The 20,824-nt window shown below is 39.4% G+C and overlaps 1 protein-coding gene across 1 annotated transcript; it reads right to left on the bottom strand.

Annotated features, from left to right (window-relative positions):
* Window positions 1–10,513: 10,513 nt before the first annotated feature.
* LOC148827838 (uncharacterized) lies at window positions 10,514–16,050 on the bottom strand. The gene is made up of 2 exons (XM_088926185.1): window positions 15,442–16,050; window positions 10,514–12,581 (listed from the first exon to the last, which is right to left on the bottom strand). Exons 1-2 carry the CDS (start codon window positions 15,812–15,814, stop codon window positions 11,086–11,088), a joined length of 1,869 nt encoding a protein of 622 aa, XP_088782311.1. The 5' UTR covers window positions 15,815–16,050; the 3' UTR covers window positions 10,514–11,085.
* Window positions 16,051–20,824: the final 4,774 nt, after the last annotated feature.

Here is a 20,824-nt window from a genome sequence, read left to right on the forward strand (position 1 = left end):
CACAACGACAAGAACACCTTGAAATTTTTCCATACGTGAAGGAAAATTCAAAAGAGCATGAAAAGTATGGATTGTATAAAATATCCATGGTACAACTTGAGAAAAAACTGAAGGACTAAACAACGACTTTTGATGATTACAAGAGATTGAAGAAACACAACCGTCCGCACATGGGCTTGGATCCTGAACACTTAAGTTAAAAGACAAAGCGAAGGATATGAACTGTAAACTTACTGCTGATAGACGATTTATTGCATTTTAACAAAATCACCATTACAAACATTTTGGGTTTAACTGTTATTCACATACTCTAACGGAGAGAAACGTTTGTGTCTTCAGGTGTGTGAGCCCACCAGTGGAGCCCAAGCCCACCTCCACAAACATTCACACACACTGACAGATATACACCTACACACTCACATACATTTATACTCACACACACTCACAGACACAACACACATTTATACAAACAATCAGACACTCACACACTCACAAACATGCACAGACACACACATAGACACTATATACACACATAGACCCCGCATACACTCTTAGGTACAGATACACTATAACTAACACTAATGCAGATACTGCTAATATTGCAACAGTAACACTATCACCAAAACATACACAATCATTGTTACTAACACTGACACAAACTACTACTAGACTAATAATACTTATAATAACAGTAATACTGTCATGAAAACTAACATGATGATGAGTGTTAATACTCTGACACGAACAGTATAATTATCACTAATATTAACATGAATACTAGCATTAATGCTAAAACTCAGTATCACTATCATCATTAATACTCACATAGACACTACACACACTGACAGACATACCCACACATACACTTACAAATATAGAACTACACACTGATAGACACCAAACACTCACAGACACACACCATACACACACTTTGACAGGCATGCATTCACAGAAACAAAAAGACACTACACATACTCACAGACACACTTATAGACACCACACACTCAGAGACCCCACATGCTTACACACTAACAAACACCACATGCTTATAGACACACATGCACAGACACCACATACACAGGTATCTACAGATACACGATAACTAACATTAACACAAATAACTCCTCATATTACAACAGTAACACTATCACTAAGACACACACTATCATTATCAATAACATTGACACAAACTACTTATAATAACAGTAAAGCTATCATTAAAACAAACACTACTACTACTGTTAATACTCTAACAGTAACACTGTTGTAAGGTATTATATTATATATAATTACATTATGGAATAGGATGGGGACAGGCCCTCAGAACTGGGCAAAATAATTTTTGAACACTTTCGCTTACTTTACTTAATTTAACTTTGCTTTACTTAACTTAGTAACTCTATAATTATAATTAATATGAACATTAAAACTAAAACTATCAGTATCGCTATCATCATTAATACTCACATGAACACTAGCATGAAAACTACCAGTTGTACTCTCTAATATTAACATGAATACACTTGTATTACACTTGTAATACAAACATTGTATTAGTATTTGTTGCTACCCATGATGTCACATCGCTCTTTGTGACGAAGGCGAGACACCTAGACACGCACAGTGACATGCCGCCTGTCGCCGTGGTTACCATACTTATGATTTATAAACACTGGAAAAAATGCATTTAAACTGTTACTTACATACATTTATCAACTTGGAATATAATTTTCTAAGCTCTAGGATACAGTAACCTAAATAATAATATGAATAATCATTGTTTAATTTCAGATTGAACATTATTAACATTAAATGCACTATGGTAACTGAATGATACAGTTTTTATTGACTGTTTTCAAGATATTTAAAACAGGGTCAAGAACGGGAAAAGAATCAGTACTCACCAATCGGTGAAGTTAATCGTTTATTCTACGGTTCTTCAGTTGAATTAATTGGTTGTCGATAGATAAGTGATCAATAACTCTTCTCCGTACGCTCTGCACGCCTCCAGCGGTTTCGCGCACTGATTCCGGGGCTCTGGCTGGTGTCTGTGATGTCACAGCGCTCTTTCTGACAGAGCAGAGCGCATCTCCGTTGGAGGAGACTCCTGTCCAGAGCCCGGGGGGCTTTTCTTACACATATAACACCCCCCCCCCCCAAAAAAAAAAGAATGCACCGGGTTGTGAAGAGAAGCGAATCATAACAGTTGCAAAAGGAGAGCGACAAACAAAGGAATGAAATTCATTAAACAGGAAAAAAAATAGTTTACTTCGCAGATTAATGTGTTACAAAGCGTACCCGTGTGGAGCAGTAGAGAACGAGCACAAGTCCCTGTAATAATTTTTTAATGTTTTAAATGAATCATTAGAGTATAGGAGCCAGGAGGAACAGACTCCTGTTCCTGGAGGTTAAAATGTGTATCCTGGCTTCATTTCCAGCCTGCTCTCAGTTCCACAGGTAGTCTGATGGTTTACATTAACTGTGTAACTGTTACAATAATTAATCTAATTGTAAATTTAGAAGACTGTTAGACACTTGTGAGAGCAGCTGAATCCCAGGGCTGGTGTGGAATCTTCTGTGTGATCTGAGTTCCACTGCTCAGAGCTACAGACTGGTCAACTAGTCACTATTGTAGACATGACCATCGGATCATCAACTACTAATAATCAATATACTGACCAGAGTGTCACTACTGGTGTTTATTACATAAAAACTAAGGTACTTCCACACTCACGTGTGTTATAAAACATTTGTAAAACATGTTTGGAGGCTGATATACAGTAAAGAAAGTACAGTAATACTGAATGCCTTGAGGTCCTGGAAAGGGTTAATAGAATCTTCTTGCTTCTGACCTGGAACAGAGCCCACAGCTACCAGATCAGTGACCCCTGAGCCCAGAGATTAGACCTGAGTCTAGGCTGTTCTGTCTGATATTATTCATGTAGCAGCACTGATTGCCTGAATATACTCTGGTTCTGGGTTGTCAGGATAGAGAACAGTATGGAGATGAACTTCTGTCCAAGTGTGAGTCTGAGCTGTGAATCTGACTGAGAAGAGAATAATATTTTTTATTCTGCCTCTGAGAATTTTTCTTCATTGCCAAGTGGTGTTACATCCCCTTCAGATACTCTGCACAGATTGCCAGAGAGAAGAGGAGAGAGATGGACAGATAAGGGTTAGACAGATAAGAGCACACGCAACGAGAGAGATATAAGTCTTGATTTACTTTGAAACAAGTGTTCATTTCCTTTCTGGAACAAGCTGTTTCCGAACTTCAGGAAATTCATAAAATTTCTACAAGATAAAATACAAATCTTCCTTAGCAGGACAGAAGAAATACTGCAAGTAAATGCCAGTGATTTTTTTTATCCTTTTAACGAAAAGTGGAGAAAAACAACGGCAGTGCATCTCTGTTGGCTTAATTTAGCTTAATACAAGTATTCACTTCCTTTTCTGTAGATTACAGCCTGCGAAAGATGAAATGAAGTTCTTGGTTACACTTGGTCAGTGCAGAAGAAATACTGCCTGCTGGAAGGAAAATGCCAGTATTTTATTTTAACTACAAACATATGAATGGTGAAAAGCAATGGGAGTGTGTCTCTGTGCAGCTGTTAAACAAAGGGCTGGTGGTTCAAGCACACTCAGGAATGTGCTTCAGATTATCTCCGCAAAAAATTGATGGGATTTCTACGCAAAACCTTAACCCTCTTGAACTTTGTTGGAAATGTGCGTGGTTTACTCGTGTGGAACTACAACAAGTAAACGATTAAGTACTTAAGTCAATGTCCAAGAAAACCATTTTCACGTGTGGAATTGTATCTTCAATTGGCACTCCGGAGAATTCATTTATACACCCATTGTATGCACAGCAAAAATATTTTAAAATAAGAACACAGATTTGTTGGAGAACTTGACAATCCTTGACAATACTTATTAAATGAGCATTATACAAATGTGCATTTATATTTTTAATATGTACCTTAATTGTAATATATATAAACATAATTGCTTTGATATGGATGTTCATTTGAAGGATTTGAGGAAACTATCAAGGATCTCAGAACAACCAAAGATACATTTGGGCATCTGCTATTGGTAAAGATTAAAGAGTACCGCAAGTGTGACATCAAGAAATCACACACACGAGAGGAAAAAAACAGTTTAATTATCAATCGTGCGTAAAAATGCACATAGTAGAGGATGGTTTCAATCCATCGACCTCTGGGTTATGGGCCCAGCATGCTTCCGCTGCACCACTCTACTCACAGCTACTGCAGAATGATTCAACACAACTGCTCCATCTTTGCTTTCTAAAAGTGCGCCTGAGATGAAAACTGTAAACGGTAAACGTCACTTTGAGCACTTGGTCTTTTATAGTACAAATCATCACATGCTGCTCTACATGGGCGTGTCTTCAAGATCATTGAGATCCAGAAAGCAATACCTGCTATCCCTTCAATAGCTCAGATGGTAGAGCGGAGGACTGCAGTGGAAATGGGGGAATCCTTAGGTCGTTGGTTTGACTCCGGCTCGAAGGAAGGTGCTTTTTGTGTACTTCAATCAAAGAGTTAAAATAGCCAATCTTTTTCACACAGACTTTGATCAAAAGCTCAATAAACGACGAAGCAGAGGCTCTTGGTCCGAATTCAGCTCATGTCTGATTGTCTTGTTTTGGCCATGATCTGATCTTTGAATTCAGGGACTATTCTGTCTACTTTGTATAGTAATTCAAAAGTAGATACAAATGTCACATTTTTATTGTATATAAAGGTGTTCTCTGTTTTCAAAGGATAGGTACTTAATTGGCTTTATGATTTGGTTTTGATTTTGTATCGTTGTATTATTAAGTTTGTGCTTTTTGTGTTTTTAACGTATTGTGAACTTATTTTATAAACAAATGCTTACAAAGGCAAACAAGGCACACATCTGTTTATAGCAGCGGTGAATTGTACATTTTTTTAAGTACAAGCTACTGTTCAATTTTGGGAAAATAACAGGTTCGATATGAAGTGGCAAAAATATAAAAGGGGAAAATACCCCAGGCTGCGTGTAAAGGCCTCGTTGTGACTGTTGTTTTCTTGTTAAATATGGCGTATTGTGCACGAAATGTTACAGAAACACAATCTGATATTTTAATAATTTGATAAGTTTGGGGCTCCAGATCCAAATATTAAGTTCTGATTTTTTCTAAGGTGATATCTTCCCTTCCTCTAGTAGAAATCACACGATGTGAGCAGTTGTTTTTGTTCTTTTGTTCACGTTGGAATCCAAAGAGCCTTAGACGCATAGTCTGACAGTAAACAAACCAGAATGGATTCTGTTGGGAGCTGGATTGAGCTCATTATCACTCCCACTGACCCTCACGTACATCCTGCTGGAGTCGCACCACACAGCCACTCCTCGGGTGCCCCCGATGGCCTGGTGAGCCGGCTGCCGCCCTCGCTGGGGAGGGAACAGGACGCTCTTGACGTAGGCGGGTAAGGGCCGGCTGCCGGCTTCGGGGTTCATCTTCTCCTTGTTGAAGAAGGCGAGTGCGCGTCTCTGGACACGGGAAGGCAGCGGTGGTCGGGAGCCGAGGACTGCGAGTTGTTCTCGCTTGCAGACAGGTCTTCGGAGGGCGCATCTGCCAGGCTCAAGTCCTCCGACTGGGCTGCGTCTTCGAGAGCCGGGAAGTTGGCCTGGAGCGCTAATTCCCGAGAGTCCCAGCCAGCCGGCCCGGCAGAGATCAGTGCGGGCACAGCACAAAGAAAATGAGCGCATCGCCAAATTGACGTCCCGGCAAACTGCTACAGGAGTAAGACAAGTAAACCACCAAACTGTGTTGAAGCAAGAGAGCATAAAGTATGAAAGCGGTGACTAGGTTTTTACACTGGCAGGACCTGCTACCATAAACCTGGTCACACTACCGCTCAATCAACACAATCAATTACACACAGAGACCCGGATTGTTCTCAGCGTCTAATTAGAACCTGCTTCCAGTATGAGGCAGGTCTCCGTGAAGCCGCCTGAACACCGTGTGTATCTGACCTCAGTGGAGGAGTTCCACGCAATTTAGACAGAATAAAATCACCCACACAAGTAGATTTGGCTCAGATTAATTTATTGTTCGTTTCTAATTTCCGAGGACAGTGTGTTAAACTCGCTGTCAGATAGAGTACGGAAAATGTGACACATCCGTCCACACTTTCCTTTATCGAGGGGGCTGTTCTATCAACATGTAACGCAATTAAAATAATTTTACTATTTTTCATTTTTGCATGTCATATTAAAATGTGTAATACAAGCATTTCTTTGCTTCCCAGTAAAGAAATACTGATCAGCTTTTGACATGATCTGATAATAATTTGTCTGATTTTTCAGATTGCTTTTGCTTCGCAGCACTGAGAACCTATGGAAGCCCGTTTCCACCAGGGAGTAAAAAAAAAAAACTATGGTATCTCAGAATTGCAACTTAGAAACTTAGAATTCCGAATTTATATCTCGTAATTGCGACTTAAACACTCAGAATTCTGACTTTATATCTCACATTTGCGACTTCGAAATAGCCCATATTTCATTGTCTGTTCTTTTGTTATTGTAATGAATTCAGGTTCATGTGCCCTCGCCGCTTCTGTATCTTATTTCATATTCTGTGTCCGTTTTTGTATTTTTGGTGTTTAAATATTTTTTTTAAAAGCCGCTATTCCATCCGGGTACTATGGAAGCCTCACGGCAGAAATGGGATTCCATAACAATTAGTGTAATTAATTTGATTTTTATCAAGTCTTCAGGCCTATAGATCCTATGATCGTTGTGTTTTCTTTCTTTTTTTTCAGCATGGAATAAACCTATTACTTGTTCCTTTGCAACATACAATTTGTACGATTCATGAATATAGTTTAACGGAACGGCCGACATACAGGTTGTATGATCTGGTTGCAGTGTGGTGATGGCACCGCCCTCCCCTGCGCATAACAGGGATGCTGGCCACCGGGGCTAAAGAAAGTGTTCTTAAGCTCAGCTGGCAAGACCCGGGTTCGAGCTAATGCAGTAAGGCACGAACGAGGGTGGGAGTGGTGAGGGCACAAGCCCTTAGAACCCGAATCCGTTACAAAAGGACAGACAATGAAATATGGGCTATTTCGAAATCGCGAATGTGAGATATAAAGTCAAAATTACGAGATATAAAGTCGCAATTCTGAGTTTTTAATTTGCAATTCTGAGATATAAAGTCGGAATCCTGAGATACCATAGCGCGTTTTTTTTTACTCCCTGGCGGAAACGGGCATCCATACATTTCAATTAGTCTGATCAGTGTAGGACAAGTTAATGTAGAATTATTACTTTGTCTCTTGTTCGTATATAAATGAATGTCTCTGACAACTTAATGTTAGTTTTTAATTTAGTTTTACGATGTAGGTCAAACGTTGACATATGCATGAGTATAGGAAATGTCTCCCTCCTGATTCAGCTCATGCTCCATAGGAGAGAAGTGATTCCTCCTGCTTCTCGTACAACTATATCAGAACAGAAGCCCGTGTCACCCAGCTCTGATTCAAGAGCGACTCATATCTTTAGCCCCTTTTTTTATTCCTGATCCTAATTTTCTTTAGTTATGATCAATATTGAACTTTTTCTAAATAAAACGACAAAATCAAACATGCAGGCAGACTTTTTAAAAAGTATTAGGAGTTGACAGGGTGCCCCTTTGGAATAGTTGTCAGAAAATGTGAGAAAAGGAAAGTTACATTACAAGCTCTCACACACAGCATTAGAGATTGGAATCTGATTGTAAAAAAAAACAAAAAACTACCCGTCTCCCCAGCATTTATCGGTGCTGTTGTTTTTATTTTACATATTGTTAGCATTTTAATGAATTGTTAAAAGATTGATACACAAATCGCTAAATACGAAACATAAAAAACCCAACTGTAAGCAATTGACCATTCATATTCCTGAATTTTAAATCCCTGTGTTTATCTGTGTCCAAGTGCCTGGTGCAGCTATTTTGAAAGAAGAGTCTATGATTTATTGTGGAAGCGTATTGTTGCCACCAAGGAGTTTCTAATTAAGAGTTCTCTTAATTAAGAAATACCAAATTATCTCCTAATTACGAGATAGAAATGATATCATATGTGTGTATGAACAACCTGTTACATTTGCAATGGCAGTACCTACAGGCTATCGATAGGTTTGCTGTCACTGTGGGTTTAGTGTTCCTGACACTGCGCATGCTGAGAAATACACACAGACTGACTTTCTTCTCGGAATGAAAAGGTTACCGTTTGTACCTCATGTAAACACAGTTTTAACCATTAGCACACTCATATATATCCTGAATAAAGAACTAATGTGCCCTGGAATCCATTGTACCACTTCAAACTGAATGTCCGATATTTAGAGTCTCAAAACTACATAACTCAGGATTTTTTTCCTTGATGGCAGCATTGGCTTCCGTAATTTAGATACTCAAACACGGAAAGACATTTGCTTTTAGGTAATGTTCAGATGGACCTTGATTATCGATTTGTGGTAGGTACCAATAAAATGTAAATTGGTCAAGGATGAAGGGGAGCTTTCTTTCACTCAGAAAATACACCTTGCCCAAGGTCAAGCTCCAACCCACGACCCTGAGATTTTTTATCTGGACTAGATACCATCTCCAGATTTATCAGTGCTGCCAGCGGAGCTGCCAGCACACTTACAAGTACCCTTGTGAAGCAGTCAGTGAATATGAGTCTGGTGTTAGCGTACAGGGCCAACTCCTCACTTAACACTCAGTTCAGCAGTCACTGGTGATTAACCTGCTAGCACAACTGGTCTATACTTATATTGTTAATAATATAATCTTAATAATATTATTAACCTTAGCTTCCTTAGGGGTGCCTGTCTGAACTCAGAGGCACAATATCGTCGCTTAGCTCACCTTGTTCCGTTTAGGGACTTTGCTTCACCCCAGGGGGAAAGCTCCCTGGTTTAGAGACCCGCTCAGAGGAACCACGTCTTGTCTTGGTTTCAAAACCAAGCTCAGAGGAATTGTGTCTTGTCTCGGTTAAGGGATTTTTACCCTGAATCTCAGAGGCGTGTCCTTACTCTTTTCCCTATTAATGATTCTTTATATTCTCTGTATGTTTCCGGTCCTTCCTTTTCGGTAACCTAATTGTGTGGTAACATAAAAAATATACTCACCCTGTGTGCTGTCTGGGAATTACCGAAGACTTGGAGAATCCTGTCGACTACGCCAACTGTTGTGGGAAATTCTTCATCAGAGGAGCAGGACACGGTCTTGTGCAGATTCAGTTTTATTGAGCTCAATAAGTCTGACAATGCGTGCTGGGTCTGCCCCACAGAACAGACAAACCGCAAGGGTTTCCCAGTTCTTATATACAGTCAGAAGAAAGTTTGTTTCACCACCTGAGTGCTTGTCCTGTTCTTTGATATGTAATTACTTCTTGTCCTACTCTGTCTTGCTTTAGGTTCTGTCCTTTGATATGCAGCAGACATTGGTCTGGTTTATCCTGTTTGTGGGTGTTGTTCCTGTTTTTTATTATGTAGCATTAAGCCACTGGGGCTGCTAAAGCAGGTCAGCTTTATGGCATCTTAGTTTAACTTTTGTTTGAGGCTAGATTAACAGACCCCATCAACACCTCTCACAGTGTGCTTAAGTGGTGATACTGTGATGCTGGATAAGTGAGATATATACACGTCCCACTTCAGTTACAATGGACTTCACGGGGCTCCTAGGAAGATTCAAAGCTTTGCCAATCTTTTTATAACCTTCTCCAGCTTTTCTCCTCCTAACAACTTTATCTCAAAGCTCCACAGGCAGCTCCTTGGTCCTCATGACAGCAGGACTGATCTGATCTGCTGTTTTAGTTGTGAGACCTCACAGTCAGTGATATTTATTAATTTATCGAGCAAGTGAACACCGGTGAACTTGAAAGGAACACAGGTGTACCTTGTTAACATAATTTAGTGTGACCTCTCAAGATAATTGACGCAAATTAGGTTGTTAAAACAAAGGGAATGAATACTTATCAATTAAGTAATTTTCCATTTTTATTTAAAAGATGACTTCAGAACTATAAATATTTAATTTCATTTTAACATTATAAACAATGGGGCATGAATACTTTCTGAAGGCACTGTATATATTGCTTGTCTTGTTAAAACAATAGTTGCATTGAAAAAAATGACTATTATAGAATTATTGCTAATTCATACGATATCTTGTTCTTTATTATTTACCCTTTATTGTATAAATATTTCTTGTATTTGATATATATCCTCTCTGGGGAAAATACACTTTAGATTGTGCAACAAAGACTTTGAGCTTTTGTTTGTAGAATTTAATCAGATGTGTGACTTTTTTTCCTTAAGAGTGACAGTTAAGGATCTTAATCTGTTTTATACACATTCTGTGTATAACATGGTAAGTTAAAAGCTGTAACACAATTACAAGCTTATCCAATGAGAACAGTCTTAATTGGAAAATTAAACAGGACTAAAATTAACATTCCAAGACTATAAGGAATTCAATTCAATTGACAATGAAATTTATTCAATTTAGACCTCATTCATTTTAAAATTGAATAACACTAAAAACATTTTATTATACACATAAATTAAACTCTGTGACAAGAGCTATTTCTATTTTAGTCAATCGTTAATAAGAGTATAGTCATAATTTAATTGACCAAATGAACTCAAAAGTGGGTGAGTACAAAGTGACTGTGACTAATAGATATTTTAGTAAAGTAAAGGTTTGTTCCATGCTGAAAAGAGAAGAAAATAAATGTTTCGGCTGTGGAGCCTTCTTCGGATGTCACATGCCTACTTGCACTGAAAGACATTTTAGTTTACTTGGCTGATAACTGACCTGGTGACTAGATTGGTGTTTTTAAGTCACCCGACTGGAAAAAAAACCCACTCTTAACTGCAGCGGAATGGTCTCTCTCCTGTGTGAATGCGCTGGTGCATTTTTAAGTCATGTGATTGAATAAAACTCTTCCCACACTGACTGCACCTGAATGGTTACACTCCTATGTGAATGTGCTGGTGAGATTGCAAGTGGCTTATCTGACTAAAACTCTTCCCTCGCTGACTTCAGCTGAATGGTCTCTCTCCTGTGTGAATGCGCTGGTGGGTTTTTAACTGACCTGACCGAATAAAACTCTTCCCACACTGACTGCAGCTGAATGGTCTCTCTCCTGTGTGAATGCGCTGGTGGGCTATTAAGCTACTTGACCGACTAAAACTCTTCCCACACTGACTGCAGCTGAATGGTCTCTCTCCTGTGTGAATGCGCTGGTGGGTTTTTAAGTCACCTGACCGAATAAAACTCTTCCCACACTGACTGCAGCTGAATGGTCTCTCTCCTGTGTGAATGCGCTGGTGGGCTATTAAGCTACTTGACCGACTAAAACTCTTCCCACACTGACTGCAGCTGAAAGGTCTCTCTCCTGTGTGAATGCGCTGATGTCGTTTTAAGTTGTGCAAGTGACTAAAACTCTTCACACACTGACTGCAGCTGAACGGTCTCTCTCCCGTGTGAATGCGCTGGTGGTTTATTAAGTTACGTGACCGACTAAAACTCTTCCCACACTGACTGCAGCTGAAAGGTCTCTCTCCTGTGTGAAGGTGCTGGTAGGGTTTTGAAATGCTAGACTGACAGAAACGCTGCTCCTCCCTGTGCCATAATGGCAGTTTGTCCACTCCATCTGAGCAAGGCCTTGAGTGATTCTTCCTCATCCTTTGATCGTGCTGTGGTCTCTTATTCTGAAAATGCTCCATGGAATGATCTTGCTCTGTGTGCTGAAACTGAGATTTGTTTTCTCCACCTTGTCCCTCAGTGTGCTGCTCAGCAGTGTGAATCATCTGGGGCTCCTTCTCCAGCTCTCTGAGACTAAAACCATCCAGTTCATTCAGTTGTTCCTCTCTTTGCCGAAGAACAGACATACTCTCCAGTTCATTAAAACTTTCAACAATTTTCTCAGTAACCAGATCATTAAACCTGTGTGTAAAGTCATCAGATACTAAGGGATCATATGGTTGTTTGAGACTCTGCAATGACAGTCTCTCCACTTGAACAGAACAAGGCCTAATTATTATCAAGCCCTGTAGGAGCTGCTGTTGCTCCTCCCTGTACTGACTCTTCTCAGTGTGCTGTGACTCAGTATTGTTCTCTTCACCAGGTACATCAGTCTGCTGCTCTGCAGGGTCAATCAACTGGGGATCCATGTCCTGCTCTGTAAGATTAAACTCACCCAGTTCTTCTTTGTGCTCTTGTACAGAGAAACAGCCTAGTTCATTACAAACTTGCGTAATATTGTTTGAGTACAGATTATTCATCTTCTCTGTAAACTCATCACATACTAAGAGTCCAGGTGTCCCACTCTCAGACTCCATCTTCATCATGGGCACAGAGTCCAGAACCTCAACAATCTGTCTGCTCTCTGTGTGCTGCTCACTGAGAGTCTTTTTCCCTTCTGGAGCAACGAGCTCTGTCTCCTGCATCAGACTGGAGCCCCACTCCTCCGCACTATGCTTCTGTTCAAGAGGAGCCCTTTCCCCAGCCTCAGAGAGAGCACTGGCCTCTGAGCCTGTAAACACAGAACAAGATAAAATCTTTATAATAATAATAAAAAACGTTATTTTATATAGCACCTTTAAAGGTGGCTTCTCAAAGCATTTTACAGAATGCCAACAACAAAAAATACACAAAATAAGCACGATGAGAACACACAGTTAGAGGAGACAGTAGATGGTGGTACTAAATACAGTAGGAGCAGAGGGGTAAAGAACAGTTCAATGAAGGGTCTTCTAAAGAAGAAGGTTTTGAATCTGGATTTGAAGGAGTTTAGAGAAGGTGACTCTCTGATATCCTTGGGGAGAGAGTTCCAGAGCTAACAGGAGAAGGCCATGTCACCCATTGATTATAGACGGACTGGGGGACAGATAGGAGAACACAATTAGAAGAGTGAAGGTTGTGACGTGGGGAGTAGGGTGATAAACCAGACAGGTACTGAGGTGCCAAGCCATGGAGAGCCTTATAGGTGAGCAGGAGGATTGTTAAGTCGACATGCAACTTGACAGGAAGCCAGTGCAAGGACTCCAGGATAGGAATAATGTGAACACTTCTTCTAGACCTGGTCAGGATTCTGGCTGCCGAATTATGGACATACTGGAGTTTTTTCAATGTGGATTTAGAATCCCCAGAGAGTACAGCATTACAGTAGTCAATTCAAGATTAGACAACACTTTTCAGCCACAGTTAGTGATAACATAGGACGTAGTGGAGCAATATTTTGCTGCACATATGGGTCAAACGTCAAATAGCATCCCTAAGTTTTTCAATATAGACTGAAGCTCAAGTATAAGATTATCTACAGATAGAGTTACAGCATTGGTTTTACAAAGTTGATGGGTGGTGCCAATAAGCATGACTTCAGTCTTGTCACAGTTAAGATGAAGGACATTTTGAGTCATCCAAGATTTTATATGGGAGATGCAACTAAATAGAATAGAGACAGACACATCAGTGTCAGGTTTGGTATGGATGTATATTTGAGTATCATCAGCAAAGTAGTGATAGCTGAGGCCATGTGATCTAAAAAGCTTTAAACTACACACATGCGTACTAGTACACTGACAATCAATTTGGGTTGTTTAAACATAGCGGAATAAGGGGGTGTTCTGATTTAGCTTTGTCAAAACCCTAACTACCATGTAAAAAGTAAGTCTACTGTAATAATATCACAATCACGTTACATTTACTTTAACAGTGCACTGAGAGAGAGAGGGGTTAATACAGACACATTGACTGGACACTACAGTACATTAACACTGCACTGAGAGAGAAAGGGGTTAATACAGACACACTGAATAACTGGACACTACAGTGCATTAACATTATACTGAGAGAGAGGGGTTAATACAGACACTGACTGGACACTACAGCACATTAACAATGCACTGAGAGAGAGAGGTAAATACAGACAATGATTGGACATAACAGTACATTAACACTGCACTGACAGAGAGGTGTTAATAGATACATACTGACTGGACACTGCAGCATATTAGCACTGCACTGCACTGAAAGGGGTTTATACAGACATGCTGACTGGACACTACAGTACATTAACACTACACTGAGACAGAGGCATTTATACAGACCGTACATTAACAGTGCTCAGAGAGAGGGGGGTAAATGCAGACAGACTGACTGGACACTACAGTACATTAACATTGTACTGAGAGAGATAGAGGGATAAATACAAACACACTGACTGGACACTACAGTACATTAACACTGCATTGAGAAAGAGAGGAATTAATACAGACACACTGACCACACATTACAGTAGTTTAAAACTGCACAGAGAGAGGCAGGTTAATACATACATACAGACTTAACACTACAATGCATTAACACTGCACTGAGAGAGGGGTGAACACAGACACATTGACTGGACACGACAGCATATAAACACTGCAATGAGAGAGAGGGGTGAATACAGACACACTGACTGGAAACTACAGCACATAAACACTGCACTAAGTGAGAGGTTAATACGGACACTTTCTGAGGCAGAGAGAGGCCACCGGTGAGAGAGAGAGGGGTTCATACTGACTGGACACTCCAGGACATGAACACTGCACTGAGAGAGAGAGGGGTTCATACAGACACACTGACTGGACACTCCAGTACATGAACACTGCACTGAGAGAGAGAGGGGTTCATACAGACACACTGACTGGACACTCCAGTACATTAACACTTCACTGAGAGAGAGGGGTTAATACTGACACTGACTGGACACTCCAGTAAATTAACTGCACTGAGAGATAGAGGGGTTGATTCACACACACTTACTGCACAGTACATAAACAATGCACTTAGAGAGAGAGAGAGGCTAATACAGACACACCGGATTAATATTCCAGAGGAGTTAATACAGACACAGACCCTGGAGGACGGTAATATCTAAACCAATCAAAATAATGTTTATTTACAAAATCATTTGTTTAAATAAAAACAATCTAGTCCGATACAACGTGAATACAATATTTATAAATGGTGTTTCCTAATGACGTTGGATTACAAATTGATTCAGTGGAACAATTGTTGAATGTGAACGAGGTGTTTTCAGCATCGTAACCGGACAAAACAGTTCAGTTTCAAATAAAGAATCCCGTTGCTACATCACACAAGTCTTTCCCACGTCACTCTGCATCTCTCCACTATACTCTCACCTCTTTCGGAAAGTTTATTTGATGACAGTTTGATACTTTGTTACTTTGTTAGATACTTTGTTAGAATGCGTACTGATAATGAGAATGAGAATGTTCACTATTGTGAGATGTTTTCTTTAAAATAAAGTTTGTTATTTAAAAAATCTCACCAGTGAGTCAGTTATATACACTGGTTTTTAACACATACAAGTTCACCACACTGACCTGACAACATTTCTTCTTTTATTTCTGCAGTGACTTCACAGAGAAGCGTGTGTCCAACACGATCTGTCTGTCCCTGATCTCCTCTTGCTCCCGAATCCTTCTCCCACAGCTGAAATCTCCACTTCAGGCTCTCGTTTTCCTTCTTCAGCTGCGCCATTTCACTCCCGACACTGTCCTCCACACACTGTGTGATTTTAAATACGGCCCGTCTCACCAGAATCTGGGAGACGCTGCGGAGTTTGTCTTGAAACTCGTCCTCAGAGTCAGAAATCCTGTTTCGGAAAACTTCTGAAACTTCATACACGATCGATTTGAGCAAAACCTGCATGAAAGAGTCAAGCTGGATTTGCAGATTTAACAAGCACTCCGCCATCCTTCTTCAGAGTAGGTCAGAAACAAAGGCTCACTTCCGAAGTTTAAACAGAATAGCTTCTTTATTTTTATTCTTCACAGATCCTGTTCTGTTCAAGCATAAACTCAGCCGACGAGACGTTACATATTCAGAACCTGAAGTCTTTAAAAAATAATAATGAATAATGATAAGAAAAAGATTCAGTCACCCACACGTGTGTGAAATACACGCAGTGTCGCGCAGTATGATGACGTCATTCTTTAGCGCGGATGCGGCTTCAACCGAGAAGCGGAGCTGAGAAAGAGGAGTTTCTGCAGCCGGATATAAACTTCACTGCACCTCCTAGCGCCACCTAGTCAAGAGGAGTGAATCACCTGCGACCTTCGCCGTTCGTAACGGAACAGATACATTTTTTTGCCCTTTCACAACCCTCCTCCCCAATGAAAACGTCTCAATCGGATTTTTGTTCTACATCTCCCTATGCAGGTTTTTGGTTAAAGAAAAAAAATGCTGTCGTTTTCTTGCCAACTGGCAGTATTTCTCCTGCACCGATAAGCAAGATTTCTATTTCATATTTCACAAATTGTTTGAATTTCTTGAAAAACAAGTGGTTCCAAGATAGGAAATAAATACTGTACTTGCATTTAACAAAATCAAGCCCTATGTGATTGTCCTTAATGATACATTCTCTATGACAAGACAGGAAGAAAGGCACCTCAGGATTTTGGACACAGGATCTCATTTACTTTTTAACAGTTTCAATAAGACCGATGAAAATTGTTGCCCTGCTTTTTGTCGTAAATACACAAGCTCTTTACGTCATGGGTCGGAAATAAACTGCATGAAATTAGCTAAAGCAACAAAAAGCAAGCGCCACAAAGAGGACAAACATTTGAGTTTATGGTGCAATATTATCTCGTCTTTAAAATAACTTTAAACGCAGTTTTTTTTTTCCTCTGTGGCTCTAAGGCTTTCTTATTTAGCTGTACTGTTTTATTTTACATATTGTAAAAAAGTCGCTAAATCATACGAACCATAAAAATTCCAATTGTAAACAAATTACAAATTTGAAATTATTCATATTCCTGAATTTTAAACCCATGGAGTATTCATACCTTGTCTTAGTATTTGTGAATTTTACAGAGCTCCTTTTCAAAAACTGTCTGCAGTCTTGTTAACGTGTTTTTTTAAACATTTTGTTACATATTATTAGCATTTTAATGTATTTTTAAATTATTTGTAATCTCTAAACCGCCGTCACCCAGGCGAACTGGGTTCGACTTCGGGTATAGGAGCGCGTCTGTTGCCTTTTGGATTTCAAAGGAGCAGCTCAGCGCAGAAGAGAGCCCTGGAAAACAGCATGCGGAGTGCAAAAACGTGTAATAATAGTCATCGCTTTGGTGTGTTAAGAGAGATACATTGCGGGAGGAGGGGAGGAGTGACTGGCAGAGAGTGCTGACCTTCAAAAAAAGGACTCGTCTCGGTAAATATATTTCCACATTCTGAAGAGGAGGTTATCCCCATTTCTCTAGTCGGAACTCCTCTATTGCTAGAGAGCTGTAGAATGTGGAGTCTCCAATCCTGCTCTGGGAGTAGGATGTACTGTCGTTTCCGTAGCGCGGTGGTTATCACGTTCACCTTGTTTCTTTGGCCTTCTGACAGGCATGTTTTTTTTAAAGAAACTACTGTATAAAAAATAAAGAGGAACTAAGCTACCAATAATGGTTGTGATAATGAACAATGTTTTGCTCAAGCAATTTCATACTATAATGTGGCATGTATTAACTGCGTTTATCTGCCCTAGTGTCTGGTGAAAATACATTGAGAGCAGAGTCCTTGATTCATCTACTAAAGCAAGGAAAGAGATTTGCTTCTTGATAATCTTTAGCTGGATCAAATACATGCATTGCTATTTAGTGCTAGGTAACTTAAGGTGATTAAAGATGAGCGGAACCTTGTGTAAGAAAATGACATACACTGTGTCCAACAGGGGCTGGAAACCACAACGCTGGGATTAAGAGTCTCAGGCTCTACCGATTGAGTTAGTCAGACGCCGACGCCTGATTGGTTCTGCTGTCGTCACTTTGAAGAGGTAGCTGTCTTATAATTATGTGGTGATCAGGATTCTAGTGTCTTTCACGGTGTGGTATGTTGACTATTCAAAACAGAGCAAATGTCAGTAGTCATTGAAATTAATGGTTGTTATCAAAAGCGCTTAATTCTTTCACACAGTAACAGATACGCATATAACGTGGGAAGGTCCTCATTGTGTTTTCTGTGTCCGATACTGGCAAAATACCAAGAGGCAGCAGGCAATACAAGAAATAAATTTCAAATAATAATAAAGTATTACCCGGGTCACCCTGCTGAAATTGAAGAACACTAACCGCTAGACCATACGGGAGCGTGCAGCCTCGTCATTTCGTGCATAACGCAGGCAAAGTGTAATTTCTGTCGCTACAGCACGCTTGTTAGAGAGCTAGGTGGCACCCGGAGCGCTTACTGAGAGTCAGTTGAAGTACAATGTCAGGATTTTCCGGTTTTCTGAGATCACAGCCGTTTCTACGCAGGAATGAGACAGCATGTGTACAGTATGTTGGAAATCTTAGTAACGTGCAAAAATAATAAAACGGTTAATATTTTTGTACAACATACCTTTAAATAGGTGTAACTGAATATCAATGGTGTAGCGAAAGATTTAAAGCACACTTGATAAAAAGTGATATACTAACAGTATGTTAAAAAATCTTAGCATAATTTAATACGGTAAAAAAGTTTAAAATGAATGATCAATTATTAAATTCTTATCATGGGTGTTGTTTGTGTTTTATGCAATTTATATTAAAAACAATCATTTAGAAATACATTCAAAAGACAACAATATTTTTATAAAAATATATATTTTCAAAAGTCAGCAGAATGCACAAAACAATAAAGTGATGTAACAGAAAATGCTCACACAATTTGTTAAAACATTTTTTTAAAAGCTCTAATATTCACAAATACTAATACAAAGTATAAATATTCCGTGGGTTTAAAATTCAGGATTATGAATGCTCAATTGCTTACAATGGGTGTTTGTGTTCTATACCTGAACCGATAGAAACACCTATTTCTCTACAAGACATAGAAATAATGACTTAGTAAAACAGAGCACTTTTGCTGGAACATCATTTAATCATAGGATTTGATTGCTTGAAGATGGGCACACAACTTTTTCCAAGGCTTGTCACACTGTCATTCCATGAACCCATTCCAGCTTCTCATAGCAAAATGTCTACTTTTTACTACTATAAGAACAGTGATGCACAAGAAATATTTAGTTATCTAAAATATTGTAATAACAACAGGGAGCTATTGGCCACTCTGACACAGTGTATCCAGGTGGATGCTGCACATTGGTGGTGGTGGAGGGGATCCCCATTACTTGTAAAGCGCTTTGAGTGGAGTGTCCAGAAAAAGCGCTATATAAGTGTAAGCAATTATTATTATTATTATTATTATAAACAGTACAAACCTTCTGCCATACAGTATGCACTTCTCCAGGACCAATTTCAGCACACGATGATCCTCGGTCAAATGAAAACTTTAATTTATATCACATTGGCTTCTGGAAAAGCAGTTGATCTGACATCACATTTGCCGCAACACACTTCATCCTCACTTTGAGTGTAATCTTGGGATTTGAGCACAGAAGTGAGACACACCCCACCCCATAAAGGACTTGAGACCCAAATTCCTGTCTTAAAAGACTAATAAACTTCCACTCAGACACACTTTTTATATCTAAGTTCTCTGATTGACTATCTTCACCTGGGTATTGAGCCAATCATCTGGTCCTGAGACTTAATAGGCTGGATTTGAGTGTCTTTCCAAAAGATTATTTAAAAGCCTCACTTATGCAAATAGTGACACTCTATCTTTTCTTCACATATGAGATTTTAAATATTTTAGCACTTTCCTCTTCACCTGCAACACACTCATCTATCTATAGTAAGTGGTATCTTTGCATCATATTTCACCATGGAAAGAAAGATCAAAGGGTTTTGGCAGAAGAGAAGGAGCTCTCCTCGCCCGTATAGGAACAAGCAATCTTGGTGTTATTAGCACCACACTCTAACCAACTGAGCTAACTGGCCATACAGAAGAAAGTGCTCTCTGTGCAGCATAAAAATTTAATTTAGAGATTTTTTTTTCCTACTCTGAATTGAAACCCTCCCAATTAAGTGTGTGGGCTCTCTGGAAGTGGACAAAATGGTTTTAGTAATTGATTTTCTATCTATTTTTCTATCCTCCTAGGAAGAGGGCATGATTGCTCACTGTGCGGCATAGAAGGTGTTTTAGAGCTTTTACTAAGAATTGAAACTCTTGCAAATACGTGTCCTTACTTCCTGGAAGCGGATACAAGTGGTCTGAGTTGCTTTATTGTGAAGTGACTGGAACAATAAAAGAAGAAATGGACACAAAACTGGAGATGTCAGGTCAGTGGGGTGACTTGTATGAAGCCAGTCTTTAACTTCCTCACTGGTGAGAATATAGTGGAGAGATGCAGATTGAAGTGGGAAAGACTGAACTGTTATTGTCTGGTTTTGGTGCTAAAAACATCTGTAAATAACAGTAACAGGACTGAAAACACCATTTCAAACACAATTACTGTATCAGTATTATAGAACTCAAATCATTCAATAATATTTTGCATATTTTATTATAGTGTTGATATGTAGAAATACATTCTGTTAATAATTGCTAATTTCATTTAATTTGGAAAATTCCCCAAAACCAGGCAACCTAACATAAAAGGTTTAATACATTGTTAAAGATCCAGAGTGAAAGTATATAGAATATTGTTTTACACAATCTCTTAGTGTTTCACAAATTATATTTATTTTACAGGTGGCACCATGGTTAACATTGCTACCATGCAGTGCTGGAGCTTTGTGTTTCATTCCTGCCCTGTGCGCTATCTGTGTGGAGTTTGTAAGTTGTCCCCCATGTTTGCATAAGTTTCCTCCAGGTGCTCCAGTTTCCTCC

The sequence above is a fragment of the Atractosteus spatula genome, chromosome 10, assembly GCF_055471065.1.
Source record: "Atractosteus spatula isolate fAtrSpa1 chromosome 10, fAtrSpa1.hap1, whole genome shotgun sequence".
Classification (NCBI taxonomy): domain Eukaryota; kingdom Metazoa; phylum Chordata; class Actinopteri; order Semionotiformes; family Lepisosteidae; genus Atractosteus; species Atractosteus spatula.

Bases quoted from the DNA above. Each gene is read 5' to 3' on its own strand.
- LOC148827838 (XM_088926185.1), bottom strand. From the start codon at position 15,814: ATGGCGGAGTGCTTGTTAAATCTGCAAATCCAGCTTGACTCTTTCATG. The intron at 12,582-15,441 runs GTCAGTGTGGTG...CTGTGTTTACAG, and splicing joins AAAAGAAGAAATGTTGTCAG to GCTCAGAGGCCAGTGCTCTC.